At 38.8% G+C, this 17,732-nt stretch overlaps 1 protein-coding gene across 2 annotated transcripts in view; it reads left to right on the top strand.

The window, feature by feature from the left end:
- The window catches only part of LOC150087142 (uncharacterized), a 167,698-nt gene that overhangs the window by 138,495 nt on the left and 11,471 nt on the right, over positions 1-17,732 (top strand). For both annotated transcript variants that reach the window (XM_090371844.1, XM_090371843.1), the window contains exon 6: positions 5,617-5,851. In XM_090371844.1, the coding sequence (XP_090227970.1) occupies positions 5,617-5,851 (235 nt within the window). The remainder of the gene's footprint in view (positions 1-5,616; positions 5,852-17,732) is intronic.

The following is a 17,732-nucleotide window of genomic DNA, read 5'->3' as shown; positions in this document are numbered from 1 at the left end:
AAGATTGGTGAGGGGAACAAAGGGGTGCTCTTGCCAATAAAGGCTTAAGTTCTGCAAATTGCAACACTTGAAGAGTAGGCACCTGTGAGGTGATCTGATTGAGGTGTATAAGGCCTTGAATGGGTTGAGCAAGCTGAATGCTGATGGGATTCTTCCTCTAGCTCAGACTAAGAACCTGAGGGGGCACAGTTTCAAATTGAGGAAAGATAATTATAGAATAGATGTGCGGAAATTTGCCTTTAGCCAGCGAGTAGTTGATTGGTCGAACAGGCTTCTATCTTTTGTTCTGGAAGCTAATACCCTAAATTAATTTAAGGCTGAGCTGGACAGGCATTTGGAATGAATGGAGGGTTGAAATGGGACTTTTTTTTTTTTTTGGTTGATTTTTTTTTTTTTTTTTTGGCTGTTTTTTTTTTTATGTCAACCCCAAACACGATAGGTATTAGAACCTATAGTACTTAGTACCGTGCTTGGGTTGGAGGTAGAGAAGACGAAAGAAGATATTTGTTGACATTGCACTTGAACTTTTGTAGATTGTAATTTTCAGGAAATACGTATGAAGGAAGGTTGTTCCAGAAAACGGCAGTTGAATGAATAAATGAGGAAGATGAAAAGTTGGTTCTGTGGGTTTGAAGTTGGACAGTAAATGGATGTTGGCGTGGCTGCACGTGTTTGGACTGTTTTGAAAGAGAGAGCGGGAATTATAGAAGCCAATTCTGAAAAACAGTGCCCATGGAAGTATCTGTAGAAGAGGCATGCAGCAGAAACAGTACGTCTATGAGAAAGCAAGTGGAGAGACTCTGTTAAGATGAATCATTAATTAACCTAACTGCCCTCTTCTGAATGGAATCAAGAAGCCTGAGAGAGGTTTTGGGGGCACCATCCCAGATGTGGGAACAATATTCCATGGCAGGGCGGATTTGTGATTTATACAGAGTGAGCAGCTGTTTGAAAGAAAAGTAACGCCGAGAGCGAAAGAGAAAACCAAGTTTTATAGATGCAGAGGAAGCAATATTTGTAATGTGCTTGTGCCAAGAGAGATTAGAAGTCAGGGTAATTCCCAAAAGAGATATATCATTTTGTCTAGAAATCGGAGTGTCACTAAAGATAAGCATAGGAGCAGAAGAATCCTTTTTGCGAGATATAAGACAAGACTAAGTTTTAGAAGGGTTGAAATCAACTAAGTTGTCTTTGCCCCACTGGAGAATTACCTGAAGATTGGCATTTAAGGAATTGGTAGCAAATTTTCGAAAAATTGAAGCTGATTGAGCAGGACAAGGTTTCTCAAAATGGAAAGTGGAATGCAATGTGCTATCATCGGCAAAACTATGGATAGGATTTCCAGTCAATGGAAGAAGGTCATTAATATACAAGAGGAAAAGAGTGGGGGAAAGAACTGAACTTTGGGGGACACCGGCATTAGTGGAGAAGTTAGAAGACAGAGAGCCATCTACCATCACCCTCAGTGAGTGATCAGAGAGAAAACTGGATAACCAATTAATAAAAAACAGTTGGCAAACCATAAGATGGAAGCTTGTTTAGAAGACCTTTATGCCAAACATGATCAAAAGCCTTTGAGATGTCAAGAGCAACTACTTGTGTTTCTCCGACCCTTTCCATTGAATTAGTCCATAAATGGGTAACATAAGCCAGAATATCACCAGTGGATCGACACTGACGGAATCCATACTGGCGATCGTTGATCAGACAGAAGGTTTCAAGGTAGTTTAAGAGTTGGCGGTTAATTGATTTCTCCATTACTTTAGAAAGAGTAGAAGTAATTGCAATGGAACGATAATTGGATGGGAGGGATTTGTCACCCTTTTTAGGAATTGGCTGGATATAAGCAAATTTCAAAGCAGAAGGAAAAACACCTTTGGAATAAGAAAGTGAAAAAAGGCGGCAAAGAATAGGAGTAAGTTCAAGAGCACAGGTTTTGAGAACAAGTGGAGAAATACCATCAGGACCTGGGGTTTTCTTAGCATCAAGCTTCATCAAAATCCTTCTGATATCCTTTTTAGCATTAGCATTAGTAGAGGCATTTGATGCAAGAAAGCAAGCTTATGCAGCATCAGCCAAAAAAAAAAAAAAAAACCCACTTCCACTTCACCCCTCTGTTCGTTCAAAATACCTGTCCAGCTGAGCCTTAAACTTATTTAGGCTATCAACCTCCACCACAAGGGATGGCAGTCTGTTCCACCAACCGACCACCCGCTGGCTAAAGGCAAATTTCCGCACGTCTATCCTACATCTGTCTTTCCTCAATTTGAATTTATGCCCTCTCAGGTGATTTTTCTGAGCTAGAGGAAGAATCCCATCAGCATTGAGCATGCTTAAACCATTCAAGGCTTTATACACCTCTATCAGATCACCTCGCTGGTGCCTAGTCTCCAGACACTGTAATTTGCAAAACTTAAGCCTTTCCTCGTAAGAGCACCCCTTTGTTCCATTCACTAATCTTGTTGCCCTTCTTTGTACTCGTTCCAGCAGCTCTACATCCTTCTTGAAATGAGGCCTCCAGACCTGTATACAGTACTCTAGGTGTGGCCTTATACAATGGAATAATCACCTCCTTGTCCCTGCTGGAAAAATTCCTGTATATCATTGACAATACTCCATGAGCTACTCTTGCAGCCCGTCTGCACTGCTCAGAGAACTTCATATCTGCCTGCACAATCACCCCCAAGTCCCTTTCATTCTCTACCACTGTCAGTGTAGTACCACAGAGTTGATACGTTGCCCTGGGGTTGCTGTTTCCCATGTGTAGTACTTTACATTTGTCAATGTTAAACTTCATTTGCCACCTCTCAGCCCATCTGCTCAACCTTTCCAGATCCTGTTGCAGCAGTGTAGTGTCAGTAGTGTCCTTGACAACCCTGCCAACCTTTGTATCATCTGCAAACTTGGACATTAAGCTTGATATACCATCATCAATATCATTTATAAATACAGAAAACAATAATGGACCCAACACTGAACCTTGAGGGACTCCACTAATAACATTAGTCCATGATGAGCAGTGTCCATTGATTACCACTCTCTGTCTTCTCCCACTCAACCACCCCTTTATCCATAGCAGCAATTTGCCTCCAATGTCACACTGCTCCAATTTGTGTAGCAGTCTTCCATGTGCAACAGTATCAAAAGCCTTTCTAAGATCCAAGTATATAATATCAAAGTTATTCCCTGCATCCAGTTCTTTTGTGACTGCATCATAGTATCCAATCAAGTTGGTCAGGCAAGACTTCCCCTTAACAAAACCATGCTGTGTCTGAGCTATAACTGAAGTCTTGTCTAAATGATCCTGCAGTGCTTCTTTAACCAGTGCCTCCATTAATTTTCCTGGAACAGAAGTTAAGCTCACAGGTCTATAGTTACTTGTGTCAGCCTTTGATCCTCCTTTGTGAATTGGGGTCACATTTGCACATTTCCAGTCTATGGGTACCTCCCCTGAGTCCAAGGAAGCTCTCATAATTATGGCTAAGGGTTTGCTTACTTCCTTTGCTGCCTCCTTTAATATAACTGGATAGATCCCATCCACCCCGGGTGCCTTTCTTGTGTTTATCTTCAACAGTTTCTCCTCCACTTTACTCCCAGTTATTTCAAGATTCTCTAGCTTACTGCTAGAGTTGAATACACCTCTGGCATTCCCCTTGCTGAATAACTCCTCATGTGTGAATGTCGATGCAAAATATTCATTTAGTTTGTTAGCTACCTGAGCAGGATCATCAACAGTTGACCCATCAATATCAAGTGGACCAATCTGATTCATCCCCTTCCTTCTAGAGTTTACATAAGTAAAGAACTCTTTGCTGTTTTTCTTTGCATCCCTTGCCAAGGATTTCTCGTAATCCGCCTTCGCCTGCCTAACCTCCTTTGTAACTTGGTTGCATATCAACTTGTATCTATCATAGGCTTCTGTGTCATGTGTTAATTTGTAAGTATCCCATGCATTTTTCTTCTCTGCCATATGCCTCATTAGTTCATCTGACATCCATTTTGGCCTAAACCTTGAACAATATTTCTTAGTTGGTATGTAAAGCCTAGTAGCTTCCAAGATATGTTCTTTGAATGCTTCCCATTTTGAATTTGCTGTTGGTAACATCATCAGTTGGTCCCACTGTATAGAATTTAAATACTGTCTCAGTCCATCGTAGTCGCCTTTACGGAAGCAATAACCCTTCCCTTTACCCCTAATGGTAGTTACCTCTTTGAGTAAATCCCACTTCAGCACACTGTGATCACTGCCACCTAGTGGTTCATTTATCTGCAGATTCTTAATGCATGAAGAATCACTGCTGATAATCAAATCAAGAGTATTACTCCCTCTAGTTGCTTCCTGAACATGCTGATGTAGAAAACAATCATCCAATAAATCCACAAAAGCCCTGCTAGTGTGTGAGTAACCAGCCCCCAAATTCCAGTCAATATCTGGGAAATTAAAATCTCCCATTATAAGACTCTCTGATTTACTGGCCCACTCTATTTCCCTGTACAGTTCCTTATTATAATCATCAGAGTCATTAGGCCTATAGCACACTCCTACTCTCAATTTTGATCTCCCAATGCTTTTGACGGAAGACCACGGGCGGCATTGAATAGAGCGTGTTGGGAATGGTGGGAGGTGTTTTACCAAGATCATTAGTACATGAGCTGGAAGAAAAATGGGGTGCTAGCAGGTCAGCTTTATCCTTGGCTGAAGTGACAACAGAACCATCTGGTTTGGACAGAGGTGGGAGCAGAGATGGGCAAAAGTTGTGGCCAATAGCTTTGGCAAGAGACCAGAATGCTCTCTTGTGAAAGTGGCATCTATACTTTAATTCAGCAAAATTCAAGGTTTTACACTTGGGGAAACAGCAACCCCAACATAATTTATACACTTGATGGAGTTGAACTAAAGCCAGCAGTGGAAGAAAGGGACTTGGGAGTTACAATGCCGTTAGATGTGAAGTACTTAGAACATTGTAGACAGGTTGCAAGGAAGGCCCATGGTGTCCTGTTGATGATTAATTGAACATTTGCTAGTAGAAATAAGGATGTCATAATCTCATTATATAAGGCTATTGTTAGACCACACTTGGAACACTGTGTTCAAGTGTGGAGATGGCACCTAAAAAAAAAGGAAATCGAGCTTCTTGATTAGGTCCAGAGACGGGTAACTTGCATGGTGAGGTCAGCAAAGGAGCATCCATATGAGGACACCCTTTTGCCAATTGCAGTAAGTTTTATTTTAGGTAGTGAGTTATAAATTACTGGAATAAGTTACCTACACGGGTAGTTGAGGTTGATTGTTTGGGGAAATTCAAAGGTCAGCTGGATGAAGTAAATGCATAAGTTGTCTATTTCATTTTCTTTTATTATTTATTATAATTTAACCCCCCTTTTTTTTTTTGGCTGGTGCAGCATGAGCCGAAGTCTTCCCTGCACCATATGGCCATTACTAATACTATTTTGCCAAAAAAACTGGCAAAAAAATGAGTACTTGCAAAAACGTTTGGAAATACTACATGTGTTATCAATCGATACTGTAATGATATGCTAATATATTGTAAAAATTTGTATACATTTTCAGCTAATAAGAGCTGAAATAATGCTGGCATTTATGTCTGATTCCAGGAATCCAAGATTGCATCTAGGAAGAGACCCCTTAGTCAGCCAGTTCATTTAACCCCATTAAATAATCTGTCATCTTCTCTTCCTCAGACTTCTCGTATTGTGTATTCACACCAGGTGCCAGAAAAGATTGAATATTTTGTTGCTCTGGGCTTGCCTAGCATACCTGAAGTTGCCTTCAGGAGTACTGAAACTCTACAGGATATTCCCCCACTTAGCCAGTGTGCCTCCTGTAATGGTAAATATAGTTTGGTCTTTTATGGCTGTTTTTTTTTTTTTTTTAATTTCAGAATTAATTTTTTTTTTTTTTTTTTTTTTTTTCAAGGCTAACTCTGAAGTTACCCCTGACAAAAAAAACACACATACACACCATGAATCTAGTTAATATCAGTTTTGCAAAGAGTGTATTTGTATAATTTTTTTAAATGGCCTATATATATTATATTTATTTATTTATAAAACTTTATAAGGTAAATGTTTCATAATCCACACTGAGTGTGAAATGTGAAGTCAGAGCCAGGTATGTCTTTTAAGAATATTGATGATATTGGTGTTATCAAAGTTTTTTTTTTGGGGGGGGGGACTAGGATGAACGTCAAGAAATAAATGCATATTACTTTGATTCCCAATTCTGGGAATCTACATTGCTTTAATTTGTGAGAACACACAGAAGTGTTCAATTAAAATTTAATGAGTAGATTATATTATATCAGCATTATTAATAGCAGTGGCACATATAAAAATCATGGCTTGACATTTGACAAGTTTCAAGCCATGGATGGAATGTCAGTTGCTAATCAGTAGGGAGAATGGTCCCTTCACCTGTGATCACATACTTTTTCAGTGATTCTGCATGCCATTGATGAGGGTATTAAGGAAACCCAGTGATATTCATTGGTCCACAAGAGTAGTTTTGAGTTCCCAAGAGCATTCAAACATACACTATTCTATAGGGCTGAAGTCAGGAGATTGCACTGGCACATTATCCACATGCTATATGGATAATGGTGTCATTTATAGTAGTATTTACAGTTATTTTCCCATCTCTCTCCCATCATGCAATATGATTGATGTCTTTTTAGGTTATGATAGACATCACGGTGAGATCAATCTTCTTTATATTTTGAGGATACAGCTCTAAAATGGTGTTTGCAGGCTGGCCACTAAGTTCTAATACCTCTTGTGCTTGAGGTTTAAATAAAAAAAAAAAAAAAGTTCAACCAGTCTTGTATTATCATCCTGAAATAAATTTTCCTGTTGTACCTGCATGAGGTTCTGCTTTAGGGTCCAGAATACAAAGGGGAGGGGTGTGGTTCCCCACCCCACCCCTTCCAACTACTCCTCTTCTCCTCCTGGTGGGGCATGGGCATGCCCCACTGATCTCCTGGGGCCACCTTTTCTATTGGCCCCATATTTCCGAGTTCCAGAGTTGTCCCCCCCCCCACTCTGACTGAACCTCACAGTGAATGCCCCCACACAACAAAATCTAAATGTTCAAAATTGCACATCACACCTTCTTGGTCTCTAATCTTTTAATCCATTAAATGCACCTTTTTTTTTTTTTTATAGGTCCTAGCCACTGAAACCTCAGGAAATTAGGTGGCAGGACCTGCCAGAGTATAAATATCAAACTATAGGTACCTGGTCTGCCTCCACGGGGCTAAGTGCAGGCAACGCTGGGCCTCAGCAGGGGTCCAGCTGCTAAATGGCCAGAAGAACGACGATACATAACACTACACTTACAAAATCCATACCCTTTTAAATCTCTGGCCTACCATTGAACTGGTAAAACCTACAATGAAAGCAACGCAGAGATATGCTTAGGTTTTTGTGCAGTGTGTGTTCTCTACTACCCTGAGTATAGCACTGCACAGTTTGTACGTTACTATGGTATATCTGCCACCCATAGGCAGTAGTTTGTATTTTTCAATGTTAAACTTTAGCTGCTTCCTCTCAGCCCATCTGGCCATCTTTTTCAGATCCTGTTGCAGTGGTGTACCGTCATTACTGTTACTAGTAACCCTGGCAACTTTGGTATCACCTGCAAACTTGGACATTAAGCCTGTTATACCTTCATCAATGTCATTGTTAAATATAGAAAAATGACAGTGGTCCCAACATTGAACCCTGGAGGACTCCACTAACAGCATTACTTTATGACGAGCAGTATCCATTGATTACCGCTCTCTCTTCTCCCACTCAACTTTCTCTTAATGCCATACTATTCCAATTTGTATAGCAGCCTTTTATGTAGTATCCAAACAAACCCATGCTGTGTCTGAACTATAACTACAGTCTTGTGTAACATTGCTTCTTTAACTACTATAACTGTAGTCCCTCATTGCTTCTTTAACCAGTGATGCCATTACTTCCACTCTTTGATCCCCACTTGTGAATTGGGATATATTTGTACTTCTCCAGTCCGTGGGGACCTCCCCTGAACCCTAGAAAGTTATTGTAATTATGGCTAGTTTGCTTACTTTATTTGCTGCCTCCCATAATATAACTAGATAGATCCTATCCACTCCAGATGCCTTTCTTACGTTTAATTTCAGAAATTTTTCTTCTACTTTCCCCTCAGTTATTACAGAATCGTTTAGCTACCTGTCAGAGTTTGATAAACTGCTGGCCACCTCTTTCCTAAAGAATTCCTCATGTGTGAATGTAATGCAAAATACTCATTCGATTTGTCAGTAACCTGAGCAGGATCATCAACTGTTGATATCATATGGACCAATCTGATTAATCCTCTTCCTTCTAGTGTTTATGTAAGTAAAGAAATCTTTTCTGTTTTTTCTTTGCATCTTTTACCAAATATTTCTCATAATTGCTTTCACCTGCCTAACCTCCTTTGTGACTTGATTACAGACTTGCTGATATCTACCACAGGCTTCTGTGTCACCTGATAATTTATATACATCTCATGCATTTTTCTTCTTTACCACAAGTCTCATCAATTCATCTGACATCCATTTTGGCCCTTACCTTAAAGAGTATTTCTTAGTTGGTATGAAAAGCCTAGTAGGTTCTATGATTAATTTCTTTAAAGCTTCTCATATAGAATTTGAGATGGTAGCATAATCCCACTGTAACGAATTTAAAACTTTCTGAGACCACTGTAGTCACCTTTACGAAAGCAAAAACCCTTCCCTTTATCCCTGATGGTAATTACATCTTTAAGTTAATCCCAAATCAATACACTGTTGATCACTGCTACCTAGTGGATCTTTTATCTTCAGATTTTTAACGCATGAATAATCACTGTTGATAATCAGATCAAGAATATTTCTTCCTCTTGTTGCCTCTCTAACCTGCTGCTGCTGTAGAAAACAGTCATCCAATTAATCCAGAAAAGTCCTGCCAGTCTGTGAGTGACCAATTTAATGTCCACACGTTCCAATCAATATTTGGAAAGTTAAAATCCCCGTTATAAGACATTCTGGTATACTGGCCCATTATATTTAGAATTATAACACACGTTTACTCTCATTTTTGCTTTCCCAGTACCAACCTGATTCAAAATTGCACTGGCCACGCATGTCAACCGGATGCACTGCCTTCGATTTTATTTGCATCTTAACTAAGAGCATAACCCCATCTCCTATCCTATCTGTCTTTTCTGTATACATTTTATTCTCCATATTCGAATTCTGCATACTTTAATCTTGAGTGACATCACTTCTCTGATATCCTAACAATGTTTGCATTTTATATATTGACTGGCACATCACATTTATGTACTATACTCTTGGCATTGGTGGACATATAAGTATACATGAACCTGTTCTTACTGTTAGTTGCTGTAACACAGCTCATGTGTTTACTTGTTTCATGATGATGCCCACCAGTCCTTAAAATCTCCAGCACCTTGTTTTCAAGGCTGTTGGGGAATAGAAGCAATGGAAGAATCACTTTCACTCCAGCCTGCAGCTAATGTAATCGATTAGTCTGTGTACCCCCCCCCCCCCCCACAATCTAGCAGTTTTCCAACCTAGCTAACACTGCCTCAATAGTATCATCAAATATTGTTGCACCATTTTTATTGAAGTGTATCCCATCCCTGTAGAAGTAGTCTCTTCTGGTGACAAGCACAGACCATGACATGTTGGACAAGACAACTTGTGTAATCAAGACCCACAAATATAGTAAAATCGGACAAATGCTAACTTATTGTGATTTGCTGTTGTATGGGATCTGTGACCTAATTTTAAATTAAATTTTTAAACCAATCTAAGAACAAAGGAGTTTTTTTTTTTTAATAGAAATATTATAAATATAGAAATTTTAAGCCAGGAATTCTCTTACTTTAGATTTTCAAGTTTTGTTCAATTCTTCAGGAAAAGGGAACCCATAAAAACTGCTTCAAGTTACAGTATAAAACTGCTCATAATTAAATTATAGAATGAAATTAATTAAAATAGATGGAATTAGTACATGTAAATCCTGCCTAAAATATGTTACAAAAGTTGAAAAAAAATTGTATCTCATGAGCCTGGTACGCTCTCTCCAGAGCTGAATTGGTTGACAAGGCTCTCAGCATATACTCTTTCCTACCATGTCTGGGCAGAATTGCAGACACTTTAAAATTAACATTAACTTGTGACTTTTTTTGAACATTGCCCTGTACTTGTTAAGTAAGTCTGCAGATCTCCTGTTCTTAATGTCATTAGTGCCATTGTGTACAACAATATCACCATTTGTGCTCTTAAAAGATATCTGCTTTACGTCATCTACTTTTGTCCCTGGCAGACACACCCTGGTCCTATTCCACCTATTCTTTTTGCACGATATATTTCCCGTTTCCCTGACTTAAATTACTCTATATTTTAGATATATAGAGTAATTTTTTGGGACCAGCGCATTCTGCGTTGAGGGTTCTGCTGCGTTGCGGGTTCTGCTGCGTTGCGGGTTCTGCTGCGTTGCCTGATGATCAAGTGCGAGCTCTGGCATTGATGTGTGCAGCTGAGAGTTTGATGGGCCAGTTTAATTCTTTTGGGGCATCCACCCTGTTCTTTAAGCTGTCATAAAGGCCCATAACAATGCTAAGTTGTTGGTTCCTTAAGCAATTATAAACAATAAGTAACAAACAAATTTACCAGCATAATCAGAGAATCCCAAATAATAACTGTAGATTATTATTCTAAATGAGTAGTTAAATGCAATTACAATCCTACTCCAATTCACCAGTGATGAAGCAATAATACTGCCACACTACCACGTTTGCATTATATGTATTAGGCTATACCATTATGTTCAAAAGTTAAGTTAATTATAATATATAACAATTATCCAACTAATGCCAATGTAAGTGATTCAAGCTTTAGGGCTATTCATTTATCACAATTAATAAAATTTGAATTCACCTACTGTTCACTCTACTGGAACTATAACAATAGCGGCAAGATTTGAAAAATATCATTACATAGTAATCTACAAAATCTCTAGCTAAATTAAAACATAAACTAACCAGCATAACTAGGACTATAGAGTTCTTATAGAGTAAATTTAATATGACAATTAGGTCACAATAAATGGCAAAATTTTTCAAAAATGTGTCCATTTTCAGCAGCTCAAAATTCTCTGACTCCACAGGGATGAAAGTGGAAGAGAAATTTTTGAAGATAAAAGTAGACAGGGCACCTAAGATTGGTGGGATCTATCCAGTTATATTAAAAGAAGCAGCAAAAGAGTTAAGCAAATCTTTGGTCATGATTATAAGAGCATCCTTGGATTCAAGAGGTTGAGATTCAGAGGAAAATTAATAGAAAATGAGTGATTAAAGAATTATTCTAGGATGATCGTAACAGGAACATGTTTATGGTCTTGTCTTCTTATGTATATGCTCCACTAGACTTGTGAAACAGAATTTAAAAAAAAAATCCAACACTTGTTTCCACACTTCAAAATTCAACTGAAATCAGAATAATTGTTTTCTAAAATGAACAAAATAGCAACAGTTCTGGACAATTACAAAGTACAGATCAGGTTGCAAAAAAAACAAAAAAAAAAACCCTTAAAAATATATGACGCACAGGTCACTGTACTGTCCCACCTTTACCAATCTAATCAGAATAGAGTGTGTCTCTCTAAACGATTATAACTTGGACTTGTGTGGTCCCCCCCCCTTATCAAATATAGAGACTGAGAAATCTTACATTTCTGTAGTATGTTGGCTGATGTTTTGAAAAAGATTAAATATTAAATAAATGTCATATATTTAAAATGTACATAAAGAATTACACTTTGGTAGAGAACTAACATGTATAAACAGATTTGCCTGTAGAACTAAAATATATACAGCAGACCGCTAATTTATTCTGTAAAACTATGTGGCCATTATATTTATTTTTAAAACTGCAGAAGCTTAACATTATAAACATTTTTGATTCACAAGAACTCACAAGAAATTTGAGATAGAAACGTTATTATTATTCATTTGGATCATAAAGGTAGGTGCCTCCGTAGCCAGGTGGGAAGGAGCAGCAGTGTGTTGATTCTTGATTAGACCGGGTTTCGAGCCCGTCACCACCAAATACGGAAGATGCGGAAAGGTCAGGGAATGACTACCGCATATTCCCGGAGCAATATGGCCCTAGTTGCTAATGCTCCTAAAAAAAACCAAACAACAATCATAAAGGTTCTTATTCAAATAACTAAATTAGAGTCCACTTGCATTTAACTTCTGAAATTTTTGAATACTGAAGTTTCATCAAATTATTTTAAGTGACTGCTCTTTCCTCTAATTTAAATAAAACGGAGAAATTTTCTGTGAGTTGTTACCTCTGTTCTCTTGATTTGCAGTAAAATAATAATAAATCTAGTTATCGTGAGCCTTTATTTGAAATTAATGTAAAAGCTTGTTTCATTTCATCAAACTTTGTCTTGTTTGTTGTTGTTGTTGTTGTTGTTTGGTTTTTAGGATCATTAGCAGCTAAGGCCATATTGCTCCCGGGGATATGCGATGGTCATTCCCTGACCTTTCCGCATCCTCCGTATTTGGTGGTCACGGGCTCGAACCCTGGTTTAATCAACAAGCGTGTGCTACGCACTGCTGCTCCTGTCCACCTGGCTATGGAGGCGCCAACTTTGTGTTATGCCATTGGAAGGGAAGTATACCATTCTCTGACTTTGCAAAAGTTTCATTAATAATATTTATAGTAGCTCAATGATACATTTCATTAGAATTAAAAAAACTTGAAAAGACTACATCTTGTTTACCAAAAGCTGCAGGCAAACTCATTATACAGAAATTTTTACATTTCAAAACTCTCTTTTAAAAGATTTTTACCAGTTCTATTTTGTATACCCTCAAAGTAGAGCAAAACAACTCTAGCAGCAATTCACAGTTGTGTAGCTTACAGTGATATGCTTGCGTTTAGAGAGAAATAAACTTATTTGAAAAACACATTATAGCTAAATCATTGGTATCAATCAATTTAATGAAAAGGCATGTTTCTATTTCTGTAATATAGCAAACATTTATGGGAGTTCAATAGCACATAAAAATTTGCTACGGCATATGGCACTTTTACAATGGACAGCAAGTAGAAAGTTTTAAGTGTTGAGGATATATTAAAAGTATTAGAAAATGGAAAAAATTTATTGCTTATGAATTTAACTTATTGAGCTTGGGCATTGCACATAATTTGGAATTCAAAACAAAAAAAAAGTATGACACAGCTCTTAAGGAGTGAAAACGTCTCTGTAAACAGTCCGGTTTTAATGATTAGCATTAGTTGAGGCATATGATTCAAGAAAGCAAGCTTATACAGCATCAGCCAAAAAAAAAAAAAAAAAAACCCATTTCACCCATCCGGTCACTCAGAATGTTTGTCTAGTACAGCTTTCACCTCATCAGATAGAAGTCTGTTCCAGCAATTAACTACCTGCTGACTAAAGGCAAACTTCCACACATCGATTCTACAACTGTCTTTCCTCAGTTTGAATCTATGCCCCCTCAGGTTCGTAATCTGAGCAAGTGGAAGTATCCTGTCAGCATTGAGCCTGCTCAAACCATTCAAGGCATTATACACCTCAATCAGATCACCTCGCAGGTGCATAGTCTCCAGATGCTGTAACTTGGCAAATTTAAGCCTTTCTTTGTAAGTGCACCCCCTTGTTCCTCTTACCAATCTTGTTGCCCTTCTCTGTACTCATTCTAGCAACTCTACATCCTTCCTAAAATGAGGCCTCCAGACTTGTATACAGTATTCAAGGTGTGGGCTGACCATTGCCTTATAAAAATGGATAATCACCTCCTTGTCTCTGCTAGCAAAATTCCTATATATCATTGACAAAACTCCATGACCTGCTCAGAGAACTTCATATCTGACTGCCCAGGTATTTTTCATTCTCCACCTCCCTGAGTGTAGTACCACACAGTTGGTACATTTCTCTTGGGTTACTGCTAACCATATGGAGTACTTTGCATTTGTCAAAGTTAAACTTCAGTTGCCGCTTCTCAGCTCCTCTGCCTAACTTTTCTAGATCCTCTTGAGTAGCATACTGTCTTTACTGTCATTACAATCCTGCCAACCTTTGTATCATCTGCAAACTTGGACATTACGCTTTATATATTTTAATCGATATCATTGATAAATACACAAAACAACAATGGGCCCAGCACCGAATCCTGGGGGACTCCACTAATAACATTAGTCCACATGGAGCAGTGTCCATTTATTACTACTCTCTGCCGTCTCCTACTCAACCATCCCTTTATCCATTGCGTAACTTGCCCTTAATGCCTTACTACTCCAATTTGTACAGCAGTCTTCCATGTGCAACAGTATCAAAAGCTTTCTTGAAATCCAAGTATGTGATATCAAAATTGTTTTTTGCATCCAGTTCCTTTGTGACCACATCGTAGTATCCGATCAAATTGGTCAGACAAGACTTCCCCCTTTACAAATCCATGCTGTGTCTGAACTATTACTGCTGTCTTGTCTAGGTGATCCTGTATTGCCTCCTTAACCAGTGACTCCATTACCCGGAACAGAAGTTAAACTAACAGGCCTATAATTATTTGTGTCACCCTTTGAATCCCCTTTGTGAATTGGGGATACATTTGCACATCTCCAATCCATGGGGACCTCCTCTCCCGGCTCTATGATGCTTTCATAATTATATCTAAGGGTTTGCTTACTTCTCTTGCTGCCTCCTTCATTATAACTGGATTGGTTCCATCTGCCTCAGGTGCCTTTTTTATGTTTAACTTCAACAATTTCTTCTCCACTTTGCTCTAATTTATTACAAAATCAATTAAAGCTGAACATTTTTCAAAATTATTTCAAACAGAATTTTGTGTGTTCCACTGGTTGAATAAATTGATTTAAGTTATGCCAACAACTTATGTTTTTGAAAAGTTACAGGTGAAGCAAACGATTTGAACAATACAACCATTTTGGGGTGGTTAAATTCAGTATAACCAAAAGTGCATAATGAGTGTAGGAACAAAGATATTTTCCATGTGGATAAAATAAGACCTATTTTTTTATTTATTTATTTTTTTTTTAAACTTAACTCCTGACAGGATTGAAATTCAAGGGTGAAAAGTGTGGGTGGTAAACTATCAAAGGATTGCACCACAGTCCTCATTTGTGGTAAAAACGAGGATTGTGCCTCTCCACCATGGGAAAAAAAAAGTCTTTTGTACTTTTTTTTTTTTTTTTTTTTTTTAATTTAGTATATTAGGGAGGTCCCAGCCAAGCCTAGGCACATTTTTGGATGGTTGGTGCACAGAGTGCATGAATGCAAGATAAAAAATATGAAACTGTTTCTTCCAGGAAACACAAGACCTCCATCCAAACAGGACCTGAATTGCTTTCATCCTGCAACCTGATTCACAACCTACATATTATGAAAACTTTCCTTGAATTTTGACAAAACGTAATATTTTTATTGTATATAATACATTTTTACTTTCTCACTTAACTCTTCAACTATTTTTTCAAATAATCTTCATGTGTATTTCTTGAAAATTGCAGTTTACAGAAATTTGAGTCCAATGTCAATGTTTTCAACCTTCAACACATGTACTGTGGTACACTGTACTGCCACTTTATTAGGTACACCCGTGCTGTGCACACAAATGGCTTGTCCCACAACGTTGCAAGTCACATGACCACAGTTGTGGATATATCAGTTAAGCTTACAAACCGTAACAAGAATGGGGAAAGGAGTGATCTAATGGACTTCGGACGTGGTATGGTAGTAAGTGCAGGGCAAAGCATCTCTGAAACGGCAGTTCTGAACTTTTCACGCGCCACAGTTTCAAGGGTGTATCGAGAATGGCCCGACGAACAGAAAACATCCTCTCAACGACACTCCTGTGGAAGAAAATCGAATGAGAGAGAGGTCAGAGGAGGATGGCTAGAATTGTGGAAGCAAACAGACGGGCTACAATGTCGCAAATCATGTCAGAATACAGCCTTGGTGCACAGAACAAAATATCACAACGGACCACTAGTCGAACTTTGTCGCGAATGGACTACAACAGCTGATGCCCATCACGTACCTTTGTTATCAATGAAGAATAAGAGAGCATGCATCCTGTGGGCACAGCAACGCTAGCACTGGACTATTGAGGATTGGAAAACAGTTGCTTGGTCTGACAAGTCGAAGTTCCTGGTGCATCATGTTGATGGACGGCTCAGAATTTGGCGAAAACAACATGAATCCATGGACCCATCATGTCTGACGACTACTGTGCAAGGTGGTGGGGGCAGTGTTATGGTGTGGGGAATGTTTTCTTGACACACATTGGGTCCATTGTGTGTCACGTCTGAACGCCACATACGTACCTAAACATAGTTGCTGACCAAGTGTATCCATTCATGTTGACAGTTCATCCTCGGTCAGATGGTTACTTCCAGCAGGTGTACAAAGCCCGAATCACTATGGAATGGTTCCAGGAACATGACAATGACTTTTCTTTGCTGCAGTGGCCCACTCAGTCCACGGATCTCAATCTTATTGAACATTTTTGGGGTGAACTGGAAAGGACTGTTCGCTGCAGGCCTACACCTCCATCGAATCTCAAGGAACTGCGTGACACACTCATGTCTGCATGGCACTCAATTCCTGCACAACATTTTCAGCATTTTATTCAATCCATGCCCAAGGTAGAGGAGGAATGGAGGAAAGCATTGGAAGAGAGAGGCATGAGGATTAGAAGAACAAAGACAGAATATATGGTATTGAATGGAGAAGATGAGAGTTCTATAACACTGCAGGAGGAAAAGCTACCATCAGTTTCGAAATTTAAGTATCCGGGGTCGAACGTTGAGAGGAGTGGAGAAATACAGCATAGAGTGCAATGGGGATGGTTGAACTGGAGAAAGATAAGTGGGGTGCTGTGTAGAATGAAGGGAAGAGTGTATAAAACTGTGGTTAGACCCGCATTGATGTACGGTGCTGAGACATGAGTGATTACAAGGGCCCAGAAGAAGAAGATGGAAGTGGCGGAGATGAGGATGCTAAGATGGATGTGTGGCGTGACGAGGAAGGACAGGATAAGAAATGACTACATCAGAGGTACGGTTAAGGTGGGGCCTCTGAGTAAAAAAATGCAGGAATCTAGGTTGAAGTGGCTAGGACATTAGCATTAGCATTAGTAGAGGCATTTGATGCAAGAAAGCAAGCTTATGCAGCATCAGCCAAAAAAAAAAATAAATAAATAAAAAAATAATAATAAAATAAATAAATAAATAAAAAATAATCACTTCCACTTCATCCCTCTGTTCGTTCGCAATACCTGTCCAGCTGAGCCTTAAACTTATTTAGGCTATCAATTTCCACGACAAGGGATGGAAGTTGGTTCCACCAACCAACCACCCGCTGGCTAAAGGCAAATTTCCTCACATCTATCCTACATCTGCCTTTTCTCAATTTGAATTTATGCCCTCTCAGGTGATCATTTTGAGCAAGAGGAAGAATCCCATCAGCATTGAGATTTTTTTTTTTTTTTTTTTTTTTGATTTGATAGTTGTTGGCGCATCGGCTTCTGTGGCCATATTGCACCTCCCAAGGTTTTTGCAGTACTTTGATCCAAGCCCGAGGCGGGAATCGAACCCGCGACCTTTGGGTTGCCGGGCAGGTACTTTACCCACTCGGCTAGC

The sequence above is a fragment of the Mastigoproctus giganteus genome, chromosome 4 (assembly GCF_048544385.1).
Source record: "Mastigoproctus giganteus isolate SK-2022 chromosome 4, ASM4854438v1, whole genome shotgun sequence".
Lineage (NCBI taxonomy): Eukaryota > Metazoa > Arthropoda > Arachnida > Uropygi > Thelyphonidae > Mastigoproctus > Mastigoproctus giganteus.
Note: the sequence above shows the minus strand (reverse complement) of the source record. Positions and strands in the feature narration are given on the sequence as shown.